Genomic DNA, 12,831 nt, shown 5'->3' on the forward strand with positions numbered 1-12,831 from the left:
GGACCTCCTGTCCTAAAACAACATGCAAATGGTTACTATGGTGCCTGGCCAGGATGGGCGGTTTCAGTCAGTGTCCTTCCCCTAAAACACCAAAAGAGTTCAGGTTCCTGATCCTCCTTCCCATTCAAACTGGGCAGCAGGAACCCTCATCCCCTGATCCTCCTGTCACCATGGATCTGGAATGTCTGTTTTTCCACCTCAGCATTTCAAGAAGCCAGATGTACTATTTGGCTTTCTCCAATAATGGGCGAGGGGGCACTTCCCAGGTGGCACTAGCAGTAAAGAACCCACCTACCAATGTAAGCTGACATGGGTGGCTTAAGAGAAGAGGGTTCGATCCCTCAGTAGGGAAGATCCCCTGCGTGAAGGCATGGCAACCCACTCCCGTATTCTTGACTAGAGAATCCCAGAGGAGCTTGGCGAACTATAGTCTATAGGGACGCAAAGAATCAGACATGACTGAAGTAACTTAGCATACAATCATAAGGGAGAGGCCACTTAAAATTCCTGTCAGATTAGCCCTTTCCTTGTTCTAACCTCTCCTCAACCTGCTCCTTCTCAGAACCTCCTCTCCTGGTATTCTTTTCCCCTGAAGCCCTTTCCTGCACCTAAATGGCCAGAAAGCTAGGTATCAGGAAAGAGTGCTGGAAGTTGAAAATGGAACATTATCTTTCTTCTGTGTATGTTCACATTACAATTTTTTAATTTTAAATGCTTTGTTTTTACATTTCAGAAATACAGTACTTACATTTGTAGGGGAGGAAGAATATGGGTATTTATCCTCAGATTTCTCTTTTCATTGTAGTGCTTTATTATTTGGCTAAATTAACATGTATCAAATAGAAAATATTTTCCATCAGCTACAAAAGAAAGAGCAGTTTTTAAAAACATGTTAATTATTCACAATCTTTAAGACATACTCTTTGGAGAGTAAAGTAACACAATAAAAATAAGATTTTCTACTAAATAGGAAATTCTTCATAACTTGGTCATGTTTATCATTTAAAGAATGATTCTAGTGATACTTCTCAAATAGTTTTTAAAAATCAGGTGAATTAGTTTGAAATTTTTAAACCTAAATTTTTCTAAAAGAAATCCACATTTTAGAGGTTCAGCAAATTAACCCATGTAGAGCCTAGTAAATGTCTTATTTTTGTTTGTTTTAGAAAAATGATCTCTCTCTTCCACTTTGAGGAGTTTTAATCTTTATAAATGTGAGTTAGTTCAGTTGTGTCCTGTCAGAGGGATGCAGCCTGCTAGGCCTCTCACCTCTGGCCTCTTTACCTCCAGGAAACCCAGAAGAAGTCTAGCCTTGCAGAAGGGTTGCTGCCTGCCAGTCCATCCCCACCTAGGTGGCTCTTCAGCCAGACTTCCAAAGAACTCTCACCCGCTAACCATATTAATTAACTTAGATCAGGTGCTCTCAACAAGGGAAGTCTGTGGACTACCTGAAATTCTATGCAAATTTGTACAAGTTTGGGCTAGTGGGGTACATGCACTTTTGTGGGAAGATGGTTTGTACCTTAGGAACCTGAGAAAGCCTATACATTAGCAGGGCAACATGATGCGGAAACTGAAGCTATGAAGTAGAGACAAGACAAAGGAGGAGAAGGAGATATGAGGGGAAGGGAGAAGAGACTGAGTCCAAAGCTGAGCCAAGTTAATAGTAAAACACTATAGTGCTCAGGTCCTGGCTCCCAGAGTTCCATTCAAAACTGGCTGTCAATTCTCAGATCCCCTTAGGATCCTAGTCTTCTCTCACTTCAGTTCAGTCGCTCAATCATGTCCAATTCTTTGTGACCCCATGGAACTGCAGCACGCCAGGCTTCCCTGTCCATCACCAACTCCCAGAGCTTCCTCAAACTCATGTCCATCAAGTCGGTGATGCCACCCAACCATCTTATCCTCTGTTGTCCCCTTCTCTTCCTGCCTTCAATCTTTCCCAGCATCAGGGTCTTTGCCAATGAGTCAGTTCTTCGCATCAGGTGGCCAAAGTATTGGAGTTTCAGCTTCAGCACCAGTCCTTCCAGTGAACATTCAGGGTTGATTTCCTTTAGGATTGATTGGTTTGATCTTGCAAGTCCAAGGGGCTCCCAAGAGTCTTCTCCAACACCAGAGTTCAAAAGCATCAATTTTTCAGCACTCAGCTTTCTTTACAGTCCAACTCTCACATCCATACATGACTACTGGAAAAAAAAAAAAAAAAACATAGCCTTGACTAGATGGATCTTTGTTGGCAGAGTAATGCCTCTACTTTTTGTAATCTGTCTAGGTTGGTCATAGTTTATCTTCCAAGGAGCATCTTTTAATTTCATGGCTGCAGTCACCATCTGCAGTCATTCTGGAGCCCAAGAAAATAAAGTCTGTCAGTGTTTCCATTGTTTTCCCATATATTTGCCATGAAGTGATGGGACCGGATGCCATGATGTTTATTTTTTGAATGTTGAGTTTTAAGACAACTTTTTCACTCTCGTCTTTCACTTTCATCAAGAGGCTCTTTAGTTCCTCTTTACTTTCTGCCATGAGGGTGGTGTCATCTGCATATTTAAGGTTATTGATATTTCTCCTGGAAATCTTGATTCCAGCTTGTCCTTCATCCAGCCCAGCATTTTGTATGATGTACCCTGCATATAAGTTAAATAATCAGGATGACAATATACAACCTTGATGTACTCCTTTCCCAATTTGGAACCAGTATGTTGTTCCATGCCCAGTTCTAACTGTTGCTTCTTGACCTCCGTACTTCTCAGGAGGCAGATCAGGTGGTCTGGTATTCCCATCTCTTTAAGAATGTTCCACAGTTTGTTGTGATCCACATAGTCAAAGGTTTTGGCAGAGTCAATAAAGCAGAAGTAGATGTTTTTCTGGAACTCTCTTGCTTTTTCAGTAATCCAGTTCAGTTCAGTTCAGTCACTCAGTCATGTCTGACTCTTTGCAACCCCATGAACCACAGCACGCCAGGCCTCCCTGTCCATCACCAACTCCCGGAGTCCACCCAAACCCATGTCCATCAAGTCAGTGATACCATGTCATCTTTTGTCATCCCCTTCTCCTTCTGCCCTCTATCTTTCCCAGCATCAGGGTCTTCTCAAATGAGTCAGCTCTTCACATCAGGTGGCCAAAGTATTGGAGTTTCAGCTTCAACATCAAGTCCTTCCAATGAACACCCAGGACTGATCTTTCAGATGGACTGGTTGGATCTCCTTGCAGTCCAAGGGACTCAAGAATCTTCTCCAACACCACAGTTCAAAAGCATCAATTCTTCAGTGCTCAGCTTTCTTTATAGTCCAACTCTCACATCCATACATGACCACTGGAAAAAACATAGCCTTGACTAGATGGACCTTTGTTGGCAAAGTAATGTCTCTGCTTTTTAATATGTTGCCTAGGTTGGTAATAACTTTCCTTCCAAGCCTTAAGTATCTTTTAATTTCGTGGCTGCAATCACCATCTGGAGTGATTTTGGAGCCCAGAAAAATAAAGTCAGCCACTGTTTCCATGTTTCCCCATCTATTTGCCATGAAGTGATGGGACGAGATGCCATGATCTTAATTTTCTGAATGTTGAGCTTTAAGTTAACTTTTTCCACTCTCTTCTTTCACTTTCATCTGAATATCACATTCACGATAATCCAGTGGATGTTGGCAATTTGATCTCTGGTTCCTCTGCCTTTATAAATCCAGCTTGAACATCTGGAAGTTCATAGTTCACATACTTTTGAAGACTGGCTTGGAGAATTTTGAGCATTACTTTGCTAGCATGTAAGATGAGTGCAATTGTGTGGTATTTTGAGCATTCTTTGGCATTGCCTTTCTTTGGGATTGGAATGAAAACTGACCTTTTCCAGTCCTGTGGCCACTGCTGAGTTTTCCAAATTTGCTGGAATATTGAGTGAAGCACTTTCACAGCATCATCTTTTAGGATTGCAAGCAGCTGTACAAGACTGAAGCAACTGAGCACAACTGAGCACATAAATGACATATAACACTGTATTAGTTTCAGGTGTAAAACATGGTGATTCAATATTTGTATATATGGCAAACTGATCACCATGATAAATCTAGTTCACATTCATACACTATTCTATAGTTTCAAAAACACTTGTGAATAGATGATATGGCTGGAAAAGCAGAATCCCTATCATATGAGACCTTTCAGAGAAAGGGCTTATGGAAAGGGTTGACTGCCGGGTCAATAGGAGCTCAGAGAAGGCAAAGGCCAGTTAGCCCAAAATAGTCAGAGGAAGCCTCACGGAAGTAAAAGACCTTGACCTAGGCCTCACAGGGTTGGCAGGACCTAGACAGAGGGTGGGAAGGAAAGAGATCAGTCTGATTGTATCCTGACCCCATGTCCTTACTGTTACCCTGGCCTGTTTTAAGCTTCCTTGCTGGGTCAGGTTCATTGTTCATAAATACTCTTTCTGGGTATTTATGTCTATTGACAGTCGCTATTGTCTGAAAGCAGGTTCAGTGAAAGCACTTTTTGACAAGCTCTGCACTACCCCGAAGGACTTTTTTCACTTATTTCCAGGTTATAGAATCTGAATTGGTCAACCTTTCTGGATAGTTCTTGAAAGTGAAAGTGTTAGTTGCTCGGTCGTGTCCAACTCTTTGTGATCCCATGAACAGTAGTCTACCAGGCTCTTCTGTCCATGGAATCCTCCAGGCAAGAATACTGAAATGTGTAGTCATTTCATTCTCCAGGGAACCTTCCCAGCCCAGGAATCAACCCAGGTCTCAAGCACTGCAGACAGATTCTTTATGGTCTGAGCCTCCAGGGAAGCCCTTTAGTTCCTAGGCAATTGCTAAGTACTTAAATATGCATTCCCTTTGAGCCTGTAAATCCATTCTTGGGTATTCACCCTAGGGTGAACCCACAGGGGATAGGGCTCACTCTCAAGAAGATAGACCTGAAGAAGAGGCATAAGCAAGTCTTGCGTTTCTGCTCCAGGTCCTTTGGGCAGGATACTCTAGGGTCCTAGGTATCTAGAACATAGTCTAGAAGGATAAAAGTGAAGGTTCCAGGTTGGTATATCTTCTTTCTCATTGGCTCTTCACTACCTGGGGAAGACAGCATCCAGAGGACCAAACTGATTACTTCCTGGCAAATATCACCACCAAGACTCTGGAGTCAAACATGATTTTTTTTTTCATTTTGAATCCTTTTCCCCAAATGAAATCCTAATATTATTATTTTTAAAAATATAAATATAATAATAGTTTGCACTTCTAAAGCACTTATCATATGCCAGGCACTATTCTCAGGACTGTACACATACTAACTCGTTTAATTGAAGTAATTCTGTCTTTGCTTGTTCCAACTATAAAAAGACATGAATTTGTTAAAAAACAAAACAAAACCACAGACCCCAAACTTCATCTCTTGTGCTAAAGCCAATGATACCAAACCTAGACTTAATATCTCACCTAATTGCAGTTTCAGCCTCTTCCCAGAAATGCAATCTTAAATCAACCAGCCTGGAATTTTCTGGTCAAGCAACAGTAAGGTAATGTCACATATGCCCTCTCCATCACCCTAATAAAGAAGTAATCTGCTTCATAAAACCTTCGCTGCTCCCTTCCTCTGCTCATGCCATACTCTATACAAATCCATGGACTGTAGCCCACCAGGGTCCTCTGTCCATGGGATTTTCTAGGCAAGAATACTATAGTGGGTTGTCATTTCCAACTGAGGGATCGAACCCACCTCTCTTGCATCTCCTGCATTGGCAGGAAGATTCTTTTTTATTTTATTTTATTATTGAAGGATAATTGTTGGTCCTTTAATGGACTGGAACCTGATGGTCCGGAGTCGACGATAAGAAAGTAAGAGAGAGAAAGAGGCTGATATCCCCTGATTTATGCAGAAAGCCCTATTCTTAGGGCTCGCGCTGCTGCACGTAGGCACCCGGCGCCCTCTCGAGTGGGTGGAGGCGCAGTGCCCCTTCTCGAGAGGGTCTTAGAAGCCCGGGCAAGAAAGTGAGCTCAGCGGGCCTCTGCGCTCCAAGGAATTAGCCTGAAAGAGAGAGAGAAGGAAAGAAAGAAAGAATAGAAAGACAGACACGGGGACCCAAGCTCTGATGGAGCAAAGGTGTTTTAATCAACATGGTGTGTACATATTTACTGTTTTACAAGGTGATAATTCTCAGCAAAGATAAAGATTAAAATTCCAGACTTAGAAAACGCAAGACATCCCTGTCAAAGAGAGAGTTGCAAACAATCACCTTTTACCGTATGACTCATAAAAAGGAAGAGGGTACTTACCACCGTAATGAGAAATGCCTGGCTTCCTCAGCCCCGGGAAAGGCGTGCCTCTATCTTAATTAGGAATTAATAAGGGCCAGAGGGTTCCTGACAGATCCAAAACAGCACACAGGAAGCCTCTTGTTAAATGCTTCCTGACAGATAATTGCTGTACAGAATTTTGTTATTTTCTGTCAAACCTCAACATGAATCAGCCTAGGGTATGCATATGATCCCTCCTTCTTGAAGCTCCCTCCCATCTCCCTCCCCATCCCATCTCTTTAGGTTGATACAGAGCCCATTTGAGTTTCCTGAACCATACAGCAAATTCACATTGGCTATCTATTTTACGTATGGTAATGTAAGTTTCCATGTTACTCCTTCCATACATCTCACCCTCTCCTCCCCTCTCCCCATGTCCATAAGTCTATTCTCTATGTCTGTTTCTCCATTGTTGCCCTATAAATAAATTCTTCAGTACCATTTTTCTAGATTCCATATATATAGCAGGCAAATTCTTGACCACTGGGCCACCTGGGAAGCTCATCCCTTCCTCTCCCTTCCCAAAAAATTATCCTTATCTAAAAATAATCCTTTTATTTATTTATTTAAAAATTTATCTTTACTTTTTTAACACCAAAACCTTTTAGCAATATTTTAATGTAGTTTTTCACTTTACTTAATACTGTTCTATATTTTTTAAAAAGTAACTGGAAAAACAAAATTCAGCTGAATAAATGTGAGGAACTAATTGGCTTTATACAACAATTCATGAATAGGGCAGCAACCCATCTAGCAGCTACCCGGGCACTGTCAGGGATTGTATAAAATGGAAGGTTTCTATAGGCTGTCAAGTAGGGCAAGGGAGCTATTAGCATAATAAAAGAAAGGATTTGAGGCTATACCCCAACAGAAAAGTACTAAAAGTAAAGTTTAAAACTACATTAAAAATAATACTTCTGTCCCAGGCCTCCCCCACTCAGCTCTTTTTTTTTTTTTTTTTTAAGAAACAACCCACTGCCAAACCAAGCCTATTCCACAACAGCCAAGGACCAGATTGCAGATGAAATGGAGACTGGGGCGGGGGCAATGGATGTAGGTTAGTGTTCTTAATCCTGGGAGCAGAAGGCAAGAAAAAAGAATTCTTGGAAAAGTAGAAAAGTTTAGTAGCTCCAGAAAAAAATGCAGCCCCTCCCTAGTAATCAGAGAAAGGCAAATAACATTTTCCCCCTCTGGGATAGGCAAAAAAGATGGACAGGGCCAAATGTACAAGCGGGAGGGAGCAGAGGAGTGGCCCACATCTGCCCCGCTTTTGGTGGGAGTGGAAATTGAGGGCCAGAGATCACTGGTGACGTAGACCTCATGTGACCACGAGTCGACGTGTGCAGAAGTCCTGCTAGTCTGGTCCTTGTTCCCGTTTGGGTACCAGCTTCCTTCAGCAGCGGTAGCCGGTGGGGCCAACGGTGGGGAAGGAGAAGGAGTCTACTGGCTGAAATTTTTCAGGTTGGTGGCAAAATAGATGCTGCCTGGGGATTTCGAGGGTGGGGATGGCCTAGAAGCAGAGATTTAAGGAAGCCCTGGAAAAGTCCATCTCTCCACCTCCCACCTCCAGGTCTGCAGGAAATGATGACCCTTGGGAAAGGGACTAGGGGTCCCCGGAGAAGGACAAGGAGACCTGTGATAGTTTAAAAATAATCATCCTCTGCCACCTAAGACGGCTTTCCCAACACCTCCCCTCCTCCCACCCCCAACCCCCATTTTTAACGATAGTTTGGAAATCTGCTTTTCCGACTCCCTGTCTGATGGAAAATTCGAGCTAACTGGCACTATGGAGACGGAGAGAAATGAGGGAAACAGAGGATGGAAAAGTTTCCATAACCGAGAACCTTAACAGGAAAAGTGCGCGGTGTTGATCAGTCCGCGGAGCGCTTGCCCCACCCCCACTCTTATCCCCTCCCCCTCCCGTTTCCCGTTGGTCTGCAGGTCTGCTGTTCTGAAAAGGCCGGGAAGAAAAGTGATCGGATGAGAAGATGAGGGAAATATTATGAAGACCCCTGGAGTGGAGGTGGGCAAAGGAGGGACTGAGGTCGCGGGCCCCTATGTTCTTCCCCCACACCCCTTTCTCCCAGCTTACTGTGTTCTAGGAAGGTCTTGCGTTCTGCCTTGTGTGGAAGAAATGGTTGAGAAGAACCTTGGAAAAGGCTGGAGGGAGGGACAAGGGAGGTGAAGAGGTAGAAAATGGAGGTGAGAATGGCAGGCTCAGGGAAACCCTGATGGCTGACGTATCCTTCTTGCTTCCTAGAAGTAGTTGTTTTCAAATAAGAATAAGTAGAAGAAAAGAAAGGAAGAGGGAAAGAAAGGGAGACACAAGATGAAACCCTGTCAAAAAATTGAAGAAAAAACAGAAAATGAGAATGAACCAAAAGTTGAAGAAGTACCAAAGCCTGAGGAAAAGCAAGAGGAGGAGGAAAAAACAGAAGAAACTTTTAGAGAAAGACTGATTCAGTCTCTCCAGGAATTTAAAGAAGATATACACAACAGGCATTTAAGCAAGGAAGATGTGTTTAGAAATGTGAATGAAACTGATGAGATAAGGAGAGTCAGAAACAAACTTACAGTGATGCGTTGGAAGGTTAATCGAAACCATCCTTACCCCTATTTAATGTAGTTTACCTTGATTTCTATTTTTTCTGATGTTGACGTTACTTTCTTTTTTTGTTGTCCTGTATATCTCTGTCCATCTTTCTGCTTTTAACTTGTTGCTGTTAGTGGTTTTAGATGCATCTCATTGTTTATTTCAAACCAATCTACAAGTCTTTGCCTTTTAATAGGAGAGCTTTACTCATTTGTACAAAAAGAGATTCCTAACAGGATATAAAATGTAAAAAAGTTACTAAGTAATATGTGAATATCATATTTTTGAAAGGGAAAGGTACATTTGTATATTCCATATATACACAGAAGAATATGTAAAGGATGAAAGACAAAAAATATAGTCAGTGTAGGATTATGAGTGATTTTTTAAATTCAGCTTATTTGTATTTTTCCTTATTCCTAGAATGTACACACGTTATTGTTAAAAATAATAAAATTTTATAACAAAAAAAGGAGTAACCAACAGTAGTTAGTATATTTCTAAAGGCATTGAGACATAATATTTATTAGCAGAATTTTAGAAGTAAATGTGAACTCCAAATTACCACCAGACCTCTTAGCTAGAAAAATAAATTTTATATCTTTTCTCATTTGCAGTATAGAGATAATAATGATCTTTCTGGGATCTCATAAGGACCAAATAAGGTACTGACTGTGAGCTGTATTTGACAAGCTTTTATTCCCATATGCCCATGTAGGATGCCAAATCCTAAGAGATTTGTTTTAGGTATTTTGGAGGGAGAAGGTTAGTCCTCACCTGTGCTTAAGAAAAAATCCAGACAGCTGTTAGGTGGGTACCACCTTTGTATTTCTCTCCTCCTGTGCCTGCCCAACCTTCTATGCCCCTCCCCTTGATACTACCACGTGTACTGGATATTTCTGCCCCTTCATTCAGATTCTGTACCTCTCAGCCCCCTAACACTGCTAATGTGCTAGAAATCTCAAATAGTGAAGCCCAACATATTTCTTTGGAACCCGCTTGATTCTCCAGTCTGAGCTCTACAGAAGTGGGGAGAATGCCCATCTCTTCAGTTTAGATGTTTATGCAAGGCCACTTGGGCTGTGATATCTTACTGATACCTTGGCAACTTTGGGATTTGAATCAAAGAACCCCTCTTCCCTATAGGACTCAGACACAATGGGTCTGTTTAGGGGTGGGACCAGAAAATAAGTCTGAATAAGAGACATTATGCTTTAGTCAGGGTTGCTTCTGAGTCTAAAGATTGGTTTATCTTCCTGAGTTTCATTTCCTTAGGGTGAGTGATCTCTCCCAAAAACTGGTGGCAGGCCTCCTCACCAACTCAAAAGATACCCTTAGACTTGTGTAAGTTTTAAAGGGAGGCTCAAGTCAGATTTTGCAATATTCCCATTCTTTATTGGAAATGTATGAAAGTGCTGGGTAAGACTTACTGTGTATTTATATCTGCATCCAGATTTTCATAACTATATGTGTATCTGTGGATCACAGTTGTACCAACAGTGTATTATTTTTCCTCTGTGATGCTCATTTTGGGGGCAGTTAATCACTTCAGACCATTCTTCAAGGTTACGGCAGCTTGATGGATGAAGGTGAAGGTCCAGGAACTCACTTGCCAGCATTATAAGACTGGTTGAATCCAGCCCCTTGGCACTGAGGAGTGGCACTGTGGCAGGACATGGAAGGACTCCCCCAAGGCACACCCCTCTCCAAGATGATCTGACATTGGTTTCTCTGCTCCAGCCTGCAGCAGGCACCAACTCTCCAGGCTGTCCTGGACATGCATACCTGGAGGACAACTGTCCCATTGCAGGTCAGAGCACTAGACTTCCTTTATTCCTTTTTTTTTCCCTCACAAAAGGGCTTGATGGGAACTTTTTAAAGGAAAAATGTAAAATTTCAAAAGTCACTAACTACATTGGTTGTGATAGTCTTTGTCCCAGCAATGACTACTCTGGAGGTAATCAGATAACTTGGGATTAAGGTAGAAGGGCCTACTGGAGATGATTTCAGATAATAACACAATTATTTTAAGTTGTAATATCCATGTATTTGGGGCTTCCCAGGTGGCATTAGTGATAAAGAACCTGCTTGCCAATGCAGGAGACATAAGAGATGAGGGTTCAATTCCTGGGTTGGGAAGATCCTGGAGGAGAGAATGGCAACCCAGTCCAGTATTCTTGCCCGGAGAATGCCATGGGCAGAGGAGCCTGGTGGGCTGGAGTCCATGGGGTCACAAAGAGTCAGACACTACTGAAGCAACTTAGCATGCACACACATATTCATGTATTTATTTGAGTGTATATTAATAAATCTTTAAGGCAAATGATGATAGTTTAGATTAAGGCAGTGCTATAAAGTTTCCTTTTCAAAAAAGTACCCAAATTTCCTTTGCAAAAAATATTCAAATTCAATAAGTGAGTCAGTTTGAAGACAAACATGAAGTAGAATACTATGTTAATAGCAAAGATGGTACATAGATATGGCAAAAGTTATCCTAGTGGGTAATGCTGTTGTCACTCTCTTGCAACCCCATGGAATGTAGCCTGCCAGGTTCCTCTGTCCATGGAATTCTCCAGGCAAGAATACTGGAGTGGATAGCCATTCCCTTCTCCAGGAGATCTTCCCAACCCAGGGATTGAACCCAGGTCTCCTGCATTGGCAGGTGGATTCTTTACCACTGAGCCACCTGAGAAGACTGGAAATATTGCCCCAGTATAATTGATTTAGAGAATAATATCTGGAAACACCTGTCAAGAGGGGTGCAATCTGAGATTTTACCTTATCTACAAATTAACAAGTTAATATTAACCTGCTGCTGTTTAACCTGCTTTTGCTATGGCAAATGACACTAGAATCCCAGTCCTAAGGACATTATTACCCATGGTAAAAGCAGTAGCCTTGGCTTCATTTTGGTTTGTATTAGTTCCCCATGATCCTCAAGTCCCACGAGCTGACACAGCCCATCATGGATGATGGCACATGCAATGCACCGTGTTCTAGGAAAGATGCCCACAGTTTGGAGAATTCACTGCTTTCATAGTAAGCAAAAGCAAGCCTGCTGTGTCCACAGAAAGGGAAACACATTACTTCATGCCTCAAATTGCTTGCTGCAACTAAACTCTGAGAAATGGTCTGCCTGCATAAAGGGTGGTCAGGGCCTTAAGAACGTACAAGGATGCTCAGGACTCAAGGCAGATTGCCTCTCCCAGTAACACTTTTCTCTGTGCAACAAATCTTAATGTGAATGGTAAGCCTTTCTTAACATCACAAATTTTGATTTATAATTCCAAGTTAAAGCAGATAATGCATTATAATACTATATACTATAAACAGGAAATTTGTAATTCTAATTTTTACTTAAATACATAGGACTTTGAATGAATCCTAATTAACTGAATGAAAAGAACATCACCTAAGAAACCACAAGTAAATAATCTATGAGGAACTTTAAAGTTACAGTAAGACATAGCTACTGTGACACACAAAATTAAATAAATAGAGGAGCAAAAACCATGGATTTATCAAGATGCTAATGACAGGAAAAATATTCTGCAAAATTTTTCACTGAGAAATTGACAGGAGTGTGTGTGTGTGTTTGTAAGTCAGCCCCAGATCCTTTACATATATAATCGTTACTGTCTCTATAAAAGGAAAAGCCAAAAGCTAGGAGAAAAGCTGGTCTGTTCCCTCTATAGGGAAAGTTTTGAGGGAGAAGGAAACTTTTGCACATAATGGTATCCCAAATCAATCATTTGATATTTTGACACCAGTGTTTTGCAAGAGCTTCAGAAAAAAACAGCTGCATCATTTGCTAGATAATTTACTTGAGTATGGAACATCTTTTCATGTACTATTGGTCATTTAAACATCTTACTTTGAGAAATGTCCATTCAAATATTTTGCTTAAACACCCCCTTAATATTTTCAGTACACTATAGGTAAAGAATCCATTTG

General features: G+C 41.5%; 1 protein-coding gene and 1 long non-coding RNA gene across 3 annotated transcripts in view; one reads left to right on the forward strand and one right to left on the reverse strand.

Annotated features, from left to right (window-relative positions):
- Nucleotides 1-8,488, reverse strand: LOC122436002. Its single transcript, XR_006267764.1, has 3 exons — nt 8,377-8,488; nt 749-860; nt 1-12 (listed from the first exon to the last, which is right to left on the reverse strand). It is a non-coding gene; the product is annotated as an uncharacterized LOC122436002 (long non-coding RNA).
- TCEAL9 (transcription elongation factor A like 9) overlaps nt 7,603-12,831 on the forward strand; it is a 22,317-nt gene continuing 17,088 nt past the window's right edge. The window contains exons 1-3 of one of the 2 annotated variants that reach the window (XR_006267763.1): nt 7,603-7,745; nt 8,226-8,307; nt 10,443-10,687. Coding sequence is in view for 1 of the 2 variants with exons in the window: in XM_043460123.1 (XP_043316058.1) it covers nt 8,614-8,910 (297 nt within the window). In the remaining variant the exon portion in view is untranslated. The other variant, XM_043460123.1, reaches the window with a different exon arrangement.

The sequence above is a fragment of the Cervus canadensis genome, chromosome X (genome assembly GCF_019320065.1).
Source record: "Cervus canadensis isolate Bull #8, Minnesota chromosome X, ASM1932006v1, whole genome shotgun sequence".
Classification (NCBI taxonomy): Eukaryota; Metazoa; Chordata; class Mammalia; order Artiodactyla; family Cervidae; genus Cervus; species Cervus canadensis.